This window comes from Heterocephalus glaber, unplaced genomic scaffold (assembly GCF_053883595.1).
Source record: "Heterocephalus glaber isolate CG9 unplaced genomic scaffold, H.glaber_assembly_v1.0 deba00001760, whole genome shotgun sequence".
NCBI lineage: Eukaryota > Metazoa > Chordata > Mammalia > Rodentia > Bathyergidae > Heterocephalus > Heterocephalus glaber.
Genome location: NW_028258457.1, coordinates 2,566,945 through 2,585,459, shown reverse-complemented (window position 1 = coordinate 2,585,459; position 18,515 = coordinate 2,566,945). Strand labels below are relative to the sequence as shown.

The window sequence follows — 18,515 nt, the reverse complement described above, 5'->3', positions numbered from 1 at the left end:
GAGTTCTTATGATGCTGTTGTGCCCTGGAAATAGATAAACTCCAGGCAATAATCACCCCTACTTCCTCCAAGTATGGAGTAAGGACCCCTATCATGCCAAATCAAAACCTCATTGGAGACTTACTGCTTCCACTAATGGCAGCTACTTAAGTTACTTGAATTAAACTTCCAGCTGTTTTAAAACAACTATCAAACCTGGATGTTTTCCTGATTCCTCAAGTAAATATGACCTAAGAAGCCACTAAAGAATTAGCGAGATGCTTGGGAGTGTGGTTCAGTGGTAAAGTGCTTGCCTAGCACGGATGAGGGCCTGAGTTCATCCCATAGCTCCACAGGGAGGGAGGAAGAGAGAAAGAGACAGAGAATAAAGAGAAGATAAGAGGAGAAGGAGGAAGAGAGAAAGGCAGGAGAGAGAGTATTAACATGGAAACAGAACACCAGAGATAAAATGAACATGAAGTCTACTTTTGCTCTGAAGCCATTTCTCAAGACTGGAAAATATGAAACTCTATTTTAATGGCCTCTTGCTGGGACAGAAAGAAACCAAAGCCCAAGGGTAACACAAGAAGAGGGATTTACAAGATCTTCCTCCAATAACTGGGGCATCCATGGATGACATCACTCCTAGCCAGAGTGAAATGAAGCAAAGGAGGTTGCAAAGGGGGTTTTCAGCTTGAATTAAACTACCTTTATGACCTTGGGACCACAAGCCTTGAGCTCATATTTAACATAATCCTCAAGCAGCAGGACTCCAAGGACTCCTCTGCAGAAAGCTGCTGTCTTCAAATTTTTCTAATAATCTTTCAGATAGGACAGGCAATACCCAGGAAGATAAGGAGCCACACAGAACCAGTTGACCCTATGAAAGAAAGCTCTGCACAAAGGACAAGTAATATATTAGATATAGGAATAATAGTGACCTCACTGTGAAACAACCATGCCTACAAGGATGAGTGGCACAGCTCTGCAGTTCCAACTACTGGGAGGTGGAGATATCGCTTGACCCCAAGAGTTCAAGACCTGCCTTAAAAAAAAAAAAAAAAAAAAAAAACAGACTGCGGGGCTGGGGATTTAGCTCAATGGTTTTGCCGCCTGCTGTGTAAGTGCAAGGACCCAAGTTTGATCCCCGGCACCAAAAGAAAAAAAAACCAGACCCCAACTCACGCACACACACACAAAAAGATAAAAGATGAAAGAACTTTTCCCCACCTTGTAGTTTGTCTCTTCACTCTGTTGGTGGTTTCTCTTGCAGTGCAGAAGCTTTTTAATAAGATGAGGTCCCAGTTGTTGATTCTTTGTGTTAGTTCCTGTGTGACTGAGGTTTTGTTCATAAAGTCTTTTTCTATGCCAATGTTTTCAAGAGTTCTACCTAACTTATCTTCCAGCAGGTTTGGTGTTTCTGTTTTAATATTTAGATCTTCAATATATTTCAATTTTAGTTTGGTGCATGGTAAAAGATACAGGTCCCTTTTTAATCTTTGGCAAGTTGAAACCCAGTTTTTCCAGCACCATTTATTAAAGAGGCTATCTTTCCTCCAGTAAGGGTGTTTAGCTCCTTTGTCAAAGGTGAAGTGGTTTAGTATGTACGGAGTTGTTTCTGCATCTTCTAATCTATTCCATTGGTCCTCAGATCTATTTCTTTTCCTTGCAAGCACCATGCTGTTTTAGGAATCACTAACAGAGTGAAAAGACAACTCACAGTGTGGGAAAAAATTTTTTACCAGTTGTTTGTTAGACAAAGGACTACTATCCAGAATATATAAAGAACTGAAAAAATCAGACCCCCCCAAATTTAAATACCCAGTCCAAAAATGGGCATCTGAAATGAACAGATGTTTCTCAAAGAAGTAAAAGCAGCAAATAAACATATGAAAAAGTGTTCAACATCACTGATCATTCAACAGATGCAAATGAAAACAACAGATGTAAATGAAAACAACTCTGAGATTCCACCTCACTCCAGAAAGAATGGCTGCTATCAAGAAATCAACCAATAACAAATGCTGGTGGGGCTGTGGGGGAAAAGGAACACTTCTCCACTGTTGGTAGGAGTCTAGACTAATGTACCCATTGTGGAAATCAGTGTGGAGATTCCTCAAAAAACTAGGATTAGAGGTCCCATTTGACCCAGCTATTCCCCTTTCTGGTATGTTTCTGAAAGAATTAAAAACATCATGCCACAGTGATATATGCGCACCCATGTTCATAGCAGCACAGTTTGTAATAGCTAAAGCTTGGAAACAGCCCAAATGCCCATCAGCTGGTGACTGGATAAAAAAGATGTGGCTTTTTGAATAAAATGGAGTATTAGTCAGACATAAAGAAAGACAAACTAGAGACATCTATCACTAAATGTGAAATAAATAGGACAAATGTGTAAATATAGAATTGTTTCTCTAAAGTGAGGAACTGAAAGTGTAAATGAGAACCAAAATGTGTGACAGACACTGTGAAATAGGCAGAAAAAGTTCAAAGGGGAGGGGGAACTAGGGAGGGGTGGTGGAAAGGGAAAGAGAAAATAAGGAAAAAACGGAAACAAAGCTTTTGTAAATAAGGAAGAGTGGAGAGGTGAGAGGGAGGGAAGGGGAAGGGGAAAAAACAAGAACCAAGATACATCATGTACAGGCACAAATTCCCAATGATGAATGCGATCATAATATATACCTAAAAAGTACCCATAAACAAAAAAAGAAAAGAAAAAGGGAGACACCAAGCTTGTGATGTGTGATAAACTCACTAATTGAGGAACCAACTAACAGTGAAGTCTTTTAAAGGGAAGAACAGACAAGATCAGCAGGGAAGTCAGTGTGGTGGAGACTGCAACAAAGGCTTCCACTTCCTGACTCTGAGCCTCAGCCTTGCCCTAATTCTGGTTCCTCTTCTACTCACACACTTCCCATGGCTCCCACCGTCACCATGGGATCCCTGCGCTCAGCCAGAAGCAGTCAGGGTCTTGGGCTCAGAAAACCCAGCCCCCCCCCCTCCTCCCACTCACGCCCACGCATGGGTCCCCAGCTCCCCCTGCTGGCGCTCGCTGAGACTCAGACACAGGTAACTGCACAGTTTATCCCTGAGTCGGCAAAGGACGCTGGGTGGGGTCAGCCGGGTCCCAGGCCAGGCCGCAGAGCTCCCTGCTCGCCCCCACTCAGCTCAGCGGCTCCACCCGCAGCCAGAGCCCGCCCTCTGCGCGCAGGATCAGCTCCGGCTTCCGGCGCGGCTCCGTGTAGTCGGGCAGGACGCGGAAGCGCAGCAGAGTCAGCGCCAGCGCCACCTTCATCTCGGCCATGGCGAAGGTCTGCCCGATGCAGTTCCTGCGGGCGGGGAGGGGACCGTGACTGCGGCCCGGACCACCCAAGCCCGTCCTACCCGAACCTGTCCGGGACCCCACCCCACCCTGGTCAGCTCCAGGGACAGCGAAGGGCCCTAATGGTGCATGGACCCGAACTGCACCCACTCAGCCCTCTCCCCCAAACCTTCACGTATAGCAGCAAGAAGCAGACCTGGACCTCTATCCATCCGCAGCTTCCCTCTGTTTCCCCCATATCATCCCCACACCTCGCCCCATCAGCCCACCCCGGCCTCAGAAGCCCGCTGCCCTCACCTGGACCCCGCCGAGAAGGGAATAAAAGCCAGAGGTGACCTCTTCTGGGGGTTTTCTGGGTCAAAGCGGAAGGGATCATAGACCTGGGATGTGGCAAGAAGAGGCTGCTGGGTGGGGCCTCTCTGATCGCCCAGGCGCCCCAGGGGAAGACAGGTGTGGTCCAGTAAAGGGGGAGAGGTCGGTTTCCCAGGGTCAGGTCCCAGAGTTTCGGGGGATGGAGAAAAGGAGGAGCAGCACCTCAGGGTCCGGCCAGACTGAAGGGTTGTGATGAATCCCAAAGATACTGATACCGCAGGTGGTTCCTGTCCAGGATAAAAGGACAGTCAGAAGAGGTTTGCTGATCCATAGGACCACCACCATCCCCAGGACATCCTCCCCGTGATGATGTTGGCACCTTTGGGAATGACCCGGCCATCCGGGAGCGCAACATCCTGAGCGCAGCAGCGGGAGATGATTACGACTGGGGGGTGCAAGCGCAGACTCTCCTTGATGCACATGGTCAGGAAAGGCAACTGGGCCAGGTCCTCCCTATGGAAATTCCCCCACCCAACAATTATCTGTGGAGCAAAACTGAAGACTCCTCCTGTGCCATTGGCACCGAGTGAAGCACGCTTACTAGCTCCCTGTGACCCTTAGACCTATAACAAAATTCATTCCTGGTGGACCAAAGACTTAAGCATTAGAAAAATCAAAATCATAAAAATACTAGAAGAAAATTTGGCCTGGTGTTTTTTAGAACTATTTCTGATCAAATCAAGCAAAAGTATCTTTAAAGTAATACATTTGTATGGATAAAGCTTCTGAAAATTATAAAATAAGCTAACAAAAAAAGAAACAAATATCCTAAAGGGATTATAAGGTTATTTGATTAAAGAAGATTCACTCTATACTCTAGGGTGAGGTGACTTACTGTCATAAAGGTGTCAATTCTTTCTAAATTAATAAATTCAATGCAATCTGATAAAGATCTAGCTGGATTTTTTTCTTTTTTTTAGAACTTGCCACACTCTTTGGTTCTTTCTTAATTTCTTTCTTCCTTTCTCCCTCCCTGCTCCTACCTTTGGTGCTGGGTATGGAACCTAGGGCCTTGCATATGTTGTGGAAGCACTCTACCACAGCCACACCCCCAGCCCAACAACCTTATTCTAAGTGGAAGAGTTCAAGTTCATCAAGAGCTATATCCATTTAAAACTAAAGACTGGGCTATTGTGGCTTCCCGTGGTAGCCCACAGTATGTCTGGACACAGAATGCTCTTTTATTTTTGCTTTTATCTTTTCCTCCTTTTGTTTGGCTCAAGTTTTCTCTACAGAGCTAGTTCTTCCCTTACCCCTTCACCCCTCACTTTTCAAATAAACTTTTGGCACTTTAAAAAAAAAAAACTGAAGAAAAGGAATGCGGTCTACCAGTTTTTAAAACCTGTTACAAAGGTATAATAAAAAATAAAAATAATGTTTACAAAACTATGGCACAGCAGCAATAACAGGAAAACACACCATAGAAGAGTAGAAAGCTCAGAGTCAAATAATAATAGATGAAAATTCAACACTGGTAGAAACTCCATGTATTTGTAGACATATCGATAGATGGCCGGGTGGAAGGTGTTCAGACAATTCGCAATATGGGAAAAAAGGAACTGAGTCCTTGTCTCCTCCATATATAGGATGGAGTCTCTTATATTTGAAAAGTTAACTATATGGTTAATTAGTGTATCTATCATGTCCAATATTTATTATTTCTTTGTGGTGGGATTTTCAAAATCCTTTCTTCCCACCAGGTGTGGTGGCACACATCTGTAATCCCAGCACTCAGGAGGCTGAGGCAAGAGGATTGCCATGAGTTCAAGGCCAGTCTGAACTAAGAAGTGAGACTCTGTCTCAAAAACAAAAATCTTCTCTTCCAGCTATTTTGAAATGTGCAATACATTATTGTTAACTATAGTCACACTGCATGCAGCACAGAATTATTTCCTAACTATAATTTTGCACCCATTTACTCTTGCACTTAAGTTGTTTTTTTGTTTTTTTGTGTATTTTTTGGTACCGGGGATCGAACTCGGGACCTTGTGCTTGCGAGGCAGGCACCGGAACCACTGAGCTAAATCTCCGGCCCCCATTTACTCTTTCTACCCTTTCATCCCCTTCCTACCCCAATTAAGGGAAAAAATTATAAAGCTTAAACAAAATAACATTTTTGTGACCTAGCAGTAAGAACATTTTTAAGAATTCAAAAAAAGGGGCCGGGGATTTAGCTCAGTGATTCTGGCACCTGCCTCACAAGCAAAAGGTCCTGAGTTCGATCCCCAGTACCAAAAAAAGAACAAAGAAAAAGAATTCAAAAAAACCACAAAATGTAAGACAACAGGGGCCAGGGATTTAGCTCAGTGGTTCCACCACCTGCCCTGCAAGCACAAGGACCCGAGTTCAATCCCCAGTACCAAAAAAAAAAGAAAAGCAAGACAAGAAAAGATACATATGCATGAAAATGAAGGATTTCTGTGTAATAAAAGTTCCACATTAACAATCAGATGAGAGACTCATAGATGTGTACAATCAATAGATAGATCTAGAACAATATTTAGAATACACAGGAATTGCAGCAAATTTACAAGCAAAAGGACAGGTGACCCAACAGAAAAATAGACAAAGATTAATATAGGAATTCACAGAAGACTTCCTTTGCTAATCCATCTTGGACTTGCCTCTGATCTTGGCTCCTATTCCCACTAGGCAATAATGGCAGAATCAGTAAAACATCTTCCCCCCATCTCCACCTGAAGAGCAGAGCCATAGAGGGGCTCAGGAACAGGCCACGAGGACCGGACTCACCATTCAATTTCTTCAGGCTCACGGGCCCTCAGAAGCTCCTGCACCTCCTGCCGGCAGCGCTCCTGGTATTCTGGGTGCCGGGCCAGGTTGTACAGGGCCCAGGAGAGACCACTGGCCGTGGTGTCATGGCCTGAAGAACAGCCAGGGAGGCTTGCGTCTGTGGGCTGCTTCAGCACCACAGGGTGGACAGCGCTCGCCCATTGGGACCCCAGGGAGGAAGGAGGGATGCGAAGCATGGGCAGAATAAAGATCCTGGGCTGGGGATTTAGCTCAGTGGTTCTGGTGCCTCACAAGCGTAAGGTGCCAAGTTCGATCCCCAGCACCAGAAGAAAAAAATAGAGAGACCCAGGAGGGCCTTGCCACACCCTGGGATGAAGAGACCCATGTGAAATCTATAGACTTTCACTAGAACCCTCACCTGCAAACATGAAGGTGTCAGCCTCTGCTCGTATGTCTGAATCTGACAGTTCTTTCCCATTTTCATCCTGAAGACAAACCAAGACCCTCAAATCATACTAGGTCTGAGAGACCCTGAATCTAACCTGAAACAGGCCATGAAGACCCATTATCCAAGCAGCATTCCTCTCTTGTCATCTCCAGAGCCTGCTCCCCAGGATTCCTCCTTTGTCTCCTATTTGTTCATCCATCTTCAGAATCACTTCTAAATCCTACCTATAATTTGTCTCTCCCTTCCTCAAGCATCTTCCATAGCTCCTCAATACTCTCTGAAGCAAATTGAGCTTCTTCTATCTGACATTAAACATCAAGGCCCATGCTCCTCTTAAATTCAGATCCCGGAGAGGCCCACCTTGGCCAGCAGGAGCACATCAATGAAGTCCAAAGTCTTCAACTTAGCCTTGGCCTTGAGAAAATCATCAACACCCTGGCTGGCCAGGGTGCAGCGCCGCTCCTGGATGACAGCATCTGTGAAGTTGTGCACCAGGTCGCAGGCCCTGCGGAAGCGTCGCCCATCGGGAGTGAAGTGATACAGGAAGTCTATGTATTGAAAGAGCTGCTGGTGCCTTTTGATTATGAGGGAGCTGAGCTCCAAGATGGCAGCAATATATTCACTGGGATGCCTACAGGACCAAGGCAGAAAGACAAGGTAACTCCTCAATGCCCAGGGGACCCTGGAGCACGACCACCCCCCCCAGCCAGACTCCAACATCCAGTCCTGCCCATTCCTCCATGGCTTCTTTCCAATGTTTTCCACATTCTCCACCAGGCTCAGAGCACCTCCTCTCCAGGTCTCCTTGCATCCTGTGTCCATATGACAGTCCTCTACCAAGTTAAACAGGCATGCTCAGACACCACCCATCATTCCCTAGAAACCTCAGGATCAGATTCACACCTCTTTGATAGGTTTTTCAATGTCCTCCAGTTCTAGTTACTGCCTACCTCTCCAACCTCAACTCCCAGGTGCCTGCTCACTCCATTGCATAGGCTCTGCTCATTCAAGCCCCCTTGTCTTTATTCAAACAATCCCACCTACCTGGAAAGACCATTCTCTTCCCTTCCTTTTCATTCAATGCCCAGGTCTGACCCACCTCCTGCAGGAAGGGTCTTCTGGTCAATCCTCCCTCCTCCACCTCCTCCCTTGGCTCCATGGGCCAGGGTCCCATTCCAGGAAAAGGACTCACTCCTGACAGTTGCTGTCAAAGCTGAACACACATTTCTGCAGACTGTCCAAGGTCATCAGGCTGATGTGCTCAAACATGTCCAGACGGGTGCTGCTCTCCAAGGCCAGGCGCTGCCACTTGGCCTGGCCAGAGAAGGAGACAGAGACAGGACCAGGCTTTGGCTCCCTTGAGCCCTTCCCCAACTCCCAACACCAGATCCAGCCTGCTGACCCCAGGGAGGACCAGGCGTGGGTGGTTGCAGACCCGGTTACTCTTAGGAGACAAAAGTTCAAGCAACAAGTTAAATTGACCTGCATTGGTGTTAGACAAACCAGGAAAGGGGTGACCTTGGCCAAGCTCTCTAACCTCTCTGATCCTGGGTTTCATCATCCATAATACAGCAATCATAAACATCTCTACTTTAAATCATGGAACCGGCATATTATTTCTGGTACACAGTAAATGCTCAATAAGTGTTAGCTATCATACCCTCTTCATCGTAAGCCTAGTGTTAGATGAATGGAGAAATGTCCACAAGTTTTCATCCTCCCTCTACCCTCTGTCTTTGCAATGAGGCTTTGCAGCCCCTTCCATTAGCAGGTGATGCCTGTTCTCCAACTCCTGAATCTAACCTGCACTTGGGACTTGCTTTAGCCAAGGGAAGAAGGCATGATGGACTAGTTCTGATCCCAGGTATCAAGAGGTACTGAATATTGCTATTCCCTAGGGTCTGTCATGCTATCAAGCGCAGGCCACCCTCCTGAAAGGTCAGAAACAAATGGAGGAGCCCAGGGAGCCCACCGAGGCCCATGAGTTTTAAAGTGGTGTGCAATGCTGAAAGAGCTACAGTCTCCAACACTACTGTGGGTTTCCAGAGCTTTTGTGAGGGACTCCAGAAACTAAGGCCTCCTGAACACCTACTACATGCTGGGAACATGACTTCATGTGAGCTAGAGATGATTATTCTCATTTTACAGAAGAGAAAACCGAGTCTTGGAGAGGAAAAGTAAGGACGCCCAAGCCACCCAGCAGAGACCAGAATGCAGACCCGATCTGCCTGAAGCTACTCCCCCTTTCCCAAATCTCCACTGAGCCCTAGGCTGGAGAAGCTCACATGCATGATGTTCACGCTCTTGTTAAAAGTCTTCACATAGGGCTTCAGGATGTCAAAGTGGAAGGCGGGTGTCAGCAGACGGCGGTGGAGACTCCACTTGTCACCAGCACTCACCAAGAGTCCATCTCCTGATGGGGTAGCCATGGGCAGTGGGCAAAGGCAGCTCCTTCCCCAGGCCCCCAGTTGTTCCCAAGCCCCTTCACCTCCAGGTACTCACCCAGCCAAGGTCTTAAGAAGCCATACAAAGTCTTTTCCTTGGGCGCAACAGCTAACAAGAACAAGAACAATCAGGGACCACAGAATACAGTAAGAAATGGAAGCTCTCAGCCAAGAGTCTGCACTTTCTCCCTCCAAGCTCACCATGGAAGGAAAAGATCCAGGGACAGAGGAAGCATGGAGGAGGGGGATGCAAGGAGGGAACCAGATCAGGAAGCAGCAGCAGGGCAGAGCAAAGGTACAACACATCCGAGCGTGCCCTGACACAGTACCTACATGGTGCCATATGTTCTGTGACACCGAGCATGGTTCAGCACTATACAACACACCTTTACAGGGACCTAGGACACCCTGTCTGTGTCTTAGGCATCTCCTGTGGCAGGAGATGATACACTCTCTTCTGTGGTATCTCCTGACATGCACTGGGGCCTAGGACATGAATGCAGCTTGTGTTATTATGACTTGTTATGGATGTCACCTACATGGCCTTCCCTGACATGGCATGTGGTCTGATGTGGACCTGAGACAGTCTGTCATGACCTAAGAGTGTCCTATAAGTGCATCCTAAACAGGACTCACTATTGCCCTGTTAATGTCCCAGATAGGACTCAGGCTCCCTTGGGATTCTCCTCCACTCTATGTCAAGCATTTAATGGGCTGCTTTACCCTTAAAAAGACCAGAGGACACTGTTCCCTCCTTCTGTGCTGGGCTTCACCCACAAAGAGCCTCCACTGCCCCTCCAGCTACTTGAGCAGTCCCAGAGCCTACTAAACACAGTGGACAGTCTAGGGTCTGCTGGATCCTCCCCCACGATACTCTGAACATACCTTCCCTCCCAAATCACCCTCCAGTTTAGTCTCCCTTCCACCAGAGGCCTCTGAGGTGGACAAGAATGCACAGGACTAACAGGAAGGCCTTGGTATTCTTTACGACCTTAAGTCATGCTGCCACCCTGAGCTCCCAGGAACTTCCCATCTCACAGGGATGCTGGTGGATGGACGTGTCCTCCTTTCTAGCATCCATCCCCTTTCCTTTGAAACCAGCACCTCATACCTCAACCCATCCCAATCCAAGCAGTTGGGAGAATGGGCATGGCCACCAAGAACTGAGCCTACAACCACAACAATCGAGTCAGCAATCCAGTCACAGGTACTGGATAAAGAACTGATCCTGTCACCAACCAGGCAAATTTCAGAGAATTCCAGCAAGGGATTTAGTTCAGTGGTGCTGCCGCCTGCCTCGAAAACACAAGGACCTGAATTCGATCCCCATCCCCCCCAAAAAAGAGAGAGAGAGAGAGAGAGAATCTTGGAACTCTTCTAGAAGTAGGGGGAATTTTCCCTAGGACTCAGCTTTACCAGCACATGCAAGAAACCATCACAGAAGGAAACAGAGCTAAGATGTGAAGACTCCTGATGGCTTTGTTTGAACACCCGGACCCAGTCAGGGCTGAGGACCACATTCCTTGGACTTCACTGTGAATAGATTCCCTTTCTTTGCTTAGACCACACAGAGCTGAGTTTCCATAACTCACAAACTGAGAGGCCTCAGCAACCAGGAAAACCAGGGAGTTGACTGGCTGCAGAGACACCATCTCAGCTGGTGTTTCCCCTTCCTCTGCCCACCTGGCCTGTCCAGGGATGGGAAGGACTAGGAGCAGAGCAAGGAAGAGGCCAGGGCTTGGGGTCTGACAAATACCTGGGGCCTGAAGCAGGGGAGCAACGAACTTAGGGTGGATGAGCCTCAGGACTGGGTAGACGGGCCCCATCCACCAGAGGTGGACATCGAGGAAGTCACGGCCCAGGTCCGAGATCAACTTCATGCCTTCCTCGTCGCTCTTTGCCTGAGGAAGGAGAGACTACAACCAATCTTGGCAGGGTCTCATATGCTACTGCTGCCTGTATCCAGGAAGCTACTGTCGCATCCATCTGCCCACTCCACCCCACCCCTCCAGCCTCTATTACTGGGATCGTTCATCTACACCTCTCACTGGGTCAAATTCGACTGTCCATGTCCGTCCTTTTCGGTATCTGTCTGTCTTTGTGCTGCTCTCTGACCCCTAACTCTTTTTAATCTGTTTCCTTCCTCAATTGGTATACAGAGGATAGATGGAAGATAGATAGATAGATAAGATATATTGCTGAGCTAGATGGATACACAAAACATACATAGATGATACATAGAGCTATATGATAAAAGAGACATAGACAGGGAGACACAGATTGTTGATAGATAGGTCTGAAAGATTGTAGTTTGATAGATAAATAGATAAGAGAGACAGGTGGAACACAGATATGGATACACAGATGCTAGGAGAGAGGAGATGAGGGGTATACAGAAGTCGGATAGATAAGATACATGCCAGGTAAGATAGATAGGTAGATTTTATAGGATGAGATAGGGAGAGATGGATAAAATTGATTAGATGGATAGGTAAAGCCAGGCGTGTGCCTCCCTACTGTAATCCCAGCACTCCAGAGGGTAAGCAGGAGGATCACCTCAAGTGTGAGGCCAGCCTGGGCTACACAGGGAGACTCTGTTTCAAAAAAAAAAAACATAGCTAAATATAGGCATGTGTGCGTGTGTGCACGTGTTTCCTTTCTCCCTGTTCAGCTGCCCCTCTCTGTCTCTTTTGCTCCTTTGTTTCCCTCATGATTTCTGCTGTCTCTGTCTGTTTCTCTCTTCCTCTCCTACTCTCTGTATGTACATCTTCCTTTCTTTCTATCTGGTATATCCTCTCTCTCTCTCTCTCTCTCTCCCCCAACACCTTACCATTCACCCCACTCAAAGACCCCGACTCAGCATAAACTCACAGTTCATTTCACTCTGTTCAACTCTCTGCCTTGTCTCTAGCTCTGGCCAAGCACCTTCTCAGCTTTGCACCAAACAATCTTGGGCCTCCTTCTCCCAGTCTTGCTTCCCAGCCCAGGGGAGATATGAGGAATTCACTTCAGAGGGAACCTTTTTTTTTTGGGTACCGGGGATCGAACTCAGGACCTTGCGCTTGCGAGGCAGGCACAGTGCCACTGAGCTCCATCCCCGGCCCTCCACGACCTTTTTATAAAAAGGTCATGGAAAGAGAGGCCAACAGTGGAGACAGAGGAGCCGCAGGGAGCTTGGGGGAGACAGGGGAGGGTCTCATCCTGGAATCAGAAGAGGTTCGTGGAGAGACAGGGAAACCAGCACAGCAGAGAGCTGCTAGGAGGTAGACAAGATGGGCTGGAAGAACATGAACGTGATGAGGTGGAGACCAGTTGAGGGGGGAATGAGGATGGGGAAGCAATGAATGAAAAGGAGTCTTTGGGTGGCACAGAAAGCAGATAACAGGGTTGGCACAGAATAGGTGCATTTGAAGTGAGTCGGTAAGATTTACGTGGGACCTGCCTTGCAGCATTGTCATGGAGAAGACACCAAAGACATGAGTGGCTGAGTTGGTCCCAGGTCAAGGTCTTGCCACCATCCATGAAGGAAAGCCCCACTGGTGAGGGACTTCAGCTCTTACTATGGGAAACTGAGCTAGATGTGGCCAAGGATGGGGAACTGCGACGGAGCAGTAAGACTGGGACTTGGAGGGGATGGAAGTCCTGGAAGATGAGAGGGAGGGTGACCAAGGAAGCTGGAAAGACACAGAGTTGAATCAATGGCATTGGAGCTGGTGTCCTTATGGGTGACGGTTTAAGTTCAAGTTCAAGCTAGGAGGACACAGCGGAGAGCAAAGTGCTTCGGGGGAGGAGACTGGGATGGCAAGTGAGGAGCCCCGTCCCAGGAAGTGGAGCCTTTTGGCAGAGTGAACCCTTCTGAAAAACAAAGTGGTTGGAGTGAGGGTGTCACTCAGGGGCAGAGCGCATGCCTGACCTCTATGAGAGGCCCTGGGTTCAACCCCCACTATAGCAACAAGAGAAAAGAGAGCGGTCACTTTTTACCCAGATTGGGGGGGGGCAGGTGTCCTTTGATATATCTTTGGGGTGGAGAGAGGAAGAGAAGAGGCGACATGGCCCACACCTCTCACACTCCCAGAGGTGTCCCTGCGGGGGGGGGTGGGAGGGTCACAGCTCATTTCCAGGAGGAGGCGACAGTCCAGAGAGATACCGACAGTGGCCTAGAGTCAATGGAGATGGACAAGCACCGACTAGACGTGACCTGGGACAGTGCCCGTGAGGGGCCTCAAATCCAAAGGTGGAAACTGCAGAGTGGGCAAGGGGTCTCTGCTCCGTGCAGCCTACCCCAGGAGCTCCCCCCAGGTCGAGAGGGGGCCTTAATATGGGGAGCACAGGCAGGAATGTGGCCCAGGGAACGGAGGGGGAAAAATGGCTTTGGGTTATGGGGAGGAGAGAAATAGATGTGATGGGCCAGTAAAGAAAGAGGAGTCCCCCGAGCTTTCCTCGCTCCTCTGCCATCACTGACTCCAGCCCACACCCCAATTCCCGGCGCCTGATCCCCTTCCTGGCCCCTCAGGAATCCCCCCACCCTGACACCCCAGACCTCCTCTGCCGCCCTACTCACCAAACCCAGGTGACCCCAAAACCAGCTGCGTCTGGGAGGCTGTGGGAAACATCGGAGGCGACAGCAGTAGCCATAGAAGGCGATGATTCGGGCCAGAACTCGGACCAGCAGCCAGCAGGCTCCGGCCAGCAGGGGGAGCTGCCACAAGGAGGCTGCTAATGGCACCGGGCCCAGCCAGGACAGGCTCAGCTGGGTCATCCTGACTCCCAAATCTTTAGGAAAGGGACAGAGAACTCCAGGGACTCTGGAGAGGGGCAGGGACTGGAAGAGATGGGAGAGGACAGGGAGGTGGAGGGAGACCCAGGGATTAGAGGAAGAAAAGGCAGAGGGGAGAAGAGGAAGGCGACACAGGAAGGAGAGAGTAGGAGAGAGCGGGTGAGAAAGAGAAACAGAGAGAGGCAAGGGGGGTGGTTAGAGTGTGAACTGGTGCAGCCTGGGATACAGGGGCAGAGCCAGGGGCTCAGCTACCCAGAAACCACCATGGTTCTGGGCCAGTTCCCTCCTGGGGGCCAAACCCAACCTGGGGTCAGAACCCTCCATGCCCCTCCAGCCCGGTACCTTCTGTGAGGAGCAGCCTGTGCCTCACAAGCTCCTCTCCCCTCCTCTAGAACTTCCTGATCCCAGCTCCAGACCTCAAGGAAGCTGTGGGAGCCTGGGCCCCTGGGCCAATCCTGACAGAGCTGGCTGCTCCTCCCTACCTGGGCAGGAGGCCAAGGCTCAAAAGTAAGAAAGCTAGGTGCAGAGGGAACGGCTCAGGGCCATTGGAGCCTCAGGACTCAGCACCTTCTGCTCGAATGAGGAGCAAAGGTGAGTCTGTGCCCCCTGTTTACAGCAGCCCCTGCTCTTCCAAGGCCAGCAGACAGCAGATAAAAAGCAAGAACCAGAGTTCAGGTGCTGGGAAACCAGGGCCAGCCCAAGTCTGGTCCCAGAATCTGAGCTCTTCTCCAAGTGTGGGCAGAGAGAACCGCGGGCACCACTTCTCAGTGCAGAATAAGGAGACTCAGAGAAGCCAGGCACAGTGGGGTACACCTGTGATCCCAGTACTTGGGAGGCTGAGGCAGGAGGATTGCCGAAAGTTCAAGGCCAGCCTGATCTACATCTAGTTCGAGGCCAACGTGAACTACATAGCAAGACCCCGTGTAATGGTTTATAACTAGATGACCTTGGGCACTCATAGGGGCTTTTGGGAGGTGATGGGATAATAGGCCATCATCCTCCTCAGGGGAGGAGGTACCACTGAGCAGGTGGCCTGGGAGGGTCTCTCTCCCTGCTTCCTTCTTGTTAACAGTCTCCTTCCGGCTCCCTCCTCACCCCTCACCCTTGCCGCCTGCCCTGGAGCCAGCTGACTATGGACTAAAATCTCTACAAACTGTGAGGCAAAGTAAACCTATGCTTCCTTAAATTGTAGGTGTCAGGTATTTTGCTCTAGCAACAAAGAAAGGAACTAAGACACCCTGTCTCAAAACAACAACAACAACAAAAAACTGGGCTTGGTGTGGCACACATATAATCCCCACACTCAGAAGACTGAGGCAGGAAGATGGCTGCCAGCTTGAGGGCAGCCTAGAAAGCAAAAGAAAATGTAAATTTTAAAAATTCAAAAATCTTAAAAATAACTAGGAGGCTCAGAGTTGGAAGTCTGTGACTCACCAGCTTCACAGTCTGACGAGAGTTCAAGTCTTGCCTCCAAGCAGCCCAGAGTGTGGGTTGAGCCATGACTTCTAGATGTCAGAACCAGAAATCCAGCCTCATGGGAGTCATCTGGGTCAGATTCTAGAGATAAAGAGCTGAGCTGGAAAAGCACATCTGGAGGCTGGGCTCAGAGTCAGAGGTCAGAGGTCAGAGGTCAGAGGGGGAGGCATGAGAGGAGGGAGAAAGGTTAAGAGGAGCCAGGAGCAAATGGGGTCCAGACAGGGGAGGGCCGAGCCAGGGACCCTGAACAGAGTCCTTGTTCTGCCCACTGCAGTGCTGGTCCTCTTGGGGCTCAGTCTTCCATCTGGGAAATGGGGTGTTGACCATAAAAGGCCACATCTTGTCCAGATACTCTCCTGAATGCCCTTCGTGCAGGTCTTGACCCCTCTGCAGTGAGTGCGCGCGCACACACACACACACACACACACACACACACACACACACACCATGGTCAGCCCCCCAGCTGGAGGTGGGTTTGAAGAATGGAGCTGTATGATGGAGATTCCTCTGGCAGCCCAAAGAATATTGGGAGGTGCCCAAGCTTTCCTTCCCCCGCCCATGTGACTTCTAGCCCCACCAAATTCAGCTTCTGGCCCTGCAGGATCCTGGCACCCTCAGCCTCAGCCTGCTGGGGTGGATCCACCTGCTGGCAGGTCCATAGCGAGAGGCATTTAGGTTATTGGTGGCATAACTTTGAAGGAGATGTTGAGCCTGGGCCCCTCCTCTCTCTCTGCTTTTGGGACACCATGAAGTAAGCAGCTGTTCTACTACGTGGTGCCCACCACAATGTTCTACCTCACCACAGCCAGAAGCAATGGAGCCAGCTGGCCATAGCCTGAAACCTTCAATCAAAATATACTTTGTTTCTTCCTAAGTTAGAATATCTTATCCACCTCCTTAAGGCTCCAACAGTGCCACAGCTGGAGACCAAACCCTCAACACATGGGCCTTGGGGGAACTTAAGATCCAAACCATCATAGAGATAGATAGATAGATAGACAGACAGACAGACAAACAGATACTATTGACTCTATTTCTCTGGAGGACCCTGACTGATATACAGATGAAGTTTAATTCCCTTCTCCTTGAATGTGGGCTGTCTCCACAACTTGTAGGACTTCAGAGTCTAAGTCCTAAGAAGACTGATAGCTGCCTTCCTTGGAATACATGCTCCTGGGCCCAGCTTCCATGTTAAGAGGAGCCCCGGGCAGCCCTGCAAGAGGCCCCATCAAGAAGACCTGAGAACCCAGCTACCCAGCTGGCTCCAGCCACAAGAGCAAGCTGCCTTGGAAGTGGCTCCTCCAGCCTCACAGAAGTTGCCCCCAGCGGACACCCCGAAGATGTCCGTGCTGCAGTCTGGCCAGATGACACATTTTCTACATTCACAGAAAAAGTCCTATACTTACAGGCTTTCATGTGTAAGAGAGGGGTTGCGGGGCCCTGTGCCGCTGAGCTACACCCTCAGCCATACACTTCACAGTTTTCCCATCAAGCCTGGGTAAAAGGGAGAGAGAGAGAGGACAGGGTGAGGGGGATGAGAGCGAGGCAGAAGGAGGAAGAGTAAAGAAGAGAAAGGAAGAAGAGGAAAGAGAGGAAGGAGGAGGCGAGGGAGAGGGAGAAAATGCTCAAAGAGCACTTCCCTGCAGCCAGTCAGCCCCAAGCTTGCGTTTGACAGTGTTACTACTTTGTCTATGACAGAACGAGGCCCTCAGCATCAGCTCTGAGCCTTGGGTCTGTCTGGCTCATGCATCGGAGATTTTGTTGGCTGTGAATATTCCTTGTTCTTTCCCACATCAAGGAGGAGGCTCTTGGCAGAGGAGCAAGTGAGAGGCTGGGACTTAGCCAGCCAAGCTCTGCTACTCTCCAGCTATGTGACCGCAGGCAAATGACTTCCCCTCTCTGAGCCCCGCTTGCTCCTTGGTAATAAGGGAGCCACAATAGGCTGCTGAGGATTGGGAAAGGCAGCCACCATGCGTCTTAGTTGGGGCTCCCCTGAAGCAAGGATTCAAGTGCGAATATCTTACTGGGGCGTGACAGAGTGTAGAGTTCTCCCTCCCTCCGTTTCGATACCCACCCGCCCACCCGCGTACACACACATGCACGCACACGCAAAGTCACACGCGTATCTTGCACCCAAACACGTGCACATACGGTCCACCAAATGCGTACACGGCCCCTCGTACAGTCACACACCCACACGGGCTCGAGGAGATGAGCGCACATTGACCTCTCAGAAATAGAACCGGAGCCTGTTGTCTCAGAATCGCCCAGCAGAGGGAGCCACTGTCACGCTCGAGACGGGAGTCGATGCCAGCCTAGGTGTTTTAAGATTTACACCGCGCAGTACAAATGGCCAAATATGAAAAAGGCTCAATGTCGCCGGCCATTAGAGAAATGCAAATTAAAACAACACTGACATTCCATCTCACGCCAGAAAAAGGCGGGGGGGACGCTTCTATATTGTTGTTGGGACTGTAAACTAGCACCACCACTATGGAAATCAGTGTGGAGATTCCTCAAAAAAGTAAAACTAGAAATTGCATTCGACCCAACTATTCCCCTCCTATGTGTCTTCCCAAAAAGAGATAAAGACCTCATATTACAGTAATCCATCCATACCCATGTTTACAGCAGCACAACTCATAGTAGCTAAATCTTGGAAGCAGCCAATGCCCACCAAAAGATGAACTGATAAGGAAAATGTGGTATTTATACACAACAGAATACTACTCTGCCATAAAGAAGGATAAACTCGAGTCATCCATGGGAAAATGGATGCACCTTGAGACCACAATGTTAAGTGAAGTAAATCAGACACACAAGTTTAACTATCACATGGTTTCTCTTATATGAGAAACCCAAAGTATAAATAAAGAGCAAAATAAAAGATAGATAACAGGGAGATTGGTCTTTTGCAAATGGGAAGAGGATTTGAAGATGGAG

The 18,515-nt window shown here is 49.1% G+C and overlaps 1 protein-coding gene across 1 annotated transcript; it reads right to left on the bottom strand.

Moving 5' to 3' along the window:
• Positions 1-1,701: 1,701 nt before the first annotated feature.
• Positions 1,702-14,545, bottom strand: LOC101726538 (cytochrome P450 4F6-like). Its single transcript, XM_004872534.3, has 13 exons — positions 14,439-14,545; positions 13,881-14,141; positions 11,076-11,220; positions 9,378-9,428; positions 9,161-9,288; positions 8,068-8,189; positions 7,236-7,506; positions 6,846-6,912; positions 6,428-6,557; positions 3,996-4,129; positions 3,839-3,903; positions 3,602-3,684; positions 1,702-3,311 (listed from the first exon to the last, which is right to left on the bottom strand). The coding sequence occupies exons 2-13, from the start codon at positions 14,076-14,078 to the stop codon at positions 3,146-3,148; spliced, it is 1,560 nt and encodes a 519-aa protein (XP_004872591.2). The 5' UTR covers positions 14,079-14,141; positions 14,439-14,545; the 3' UTR covers positions 1,702-3,145.
• Between the last annotated feature and the right edge of the window lie 3,970 nt (positions 14,546-18,515).

Excerpts from the sequence above, each read along its gene's own strand:
- LOC101726538 (XM_004872534.3), bottom strand. The coding sequence starts at position 14,078 with ATGACCCAGCTGAGCCTGTCCTGGCTGGGCCCGGTGCCATTAGCAGCC. Across the intron at positions 8,190-9,160 it reads AGAGCGTGAACATCATGCAT|GCCAAGTGGCAGCGCCTGGC; the intron begins GTGAGCTTCTCC and ends TTCTCTGGCCAG. Across the intron at positions 3,904-3,995 it reads TGGCCGGGTCATTCCCAAAG|GAACCACCTGCGGTATCAGT; the intron begins GTGCCAACATCA and ends TATCCTGGACAG.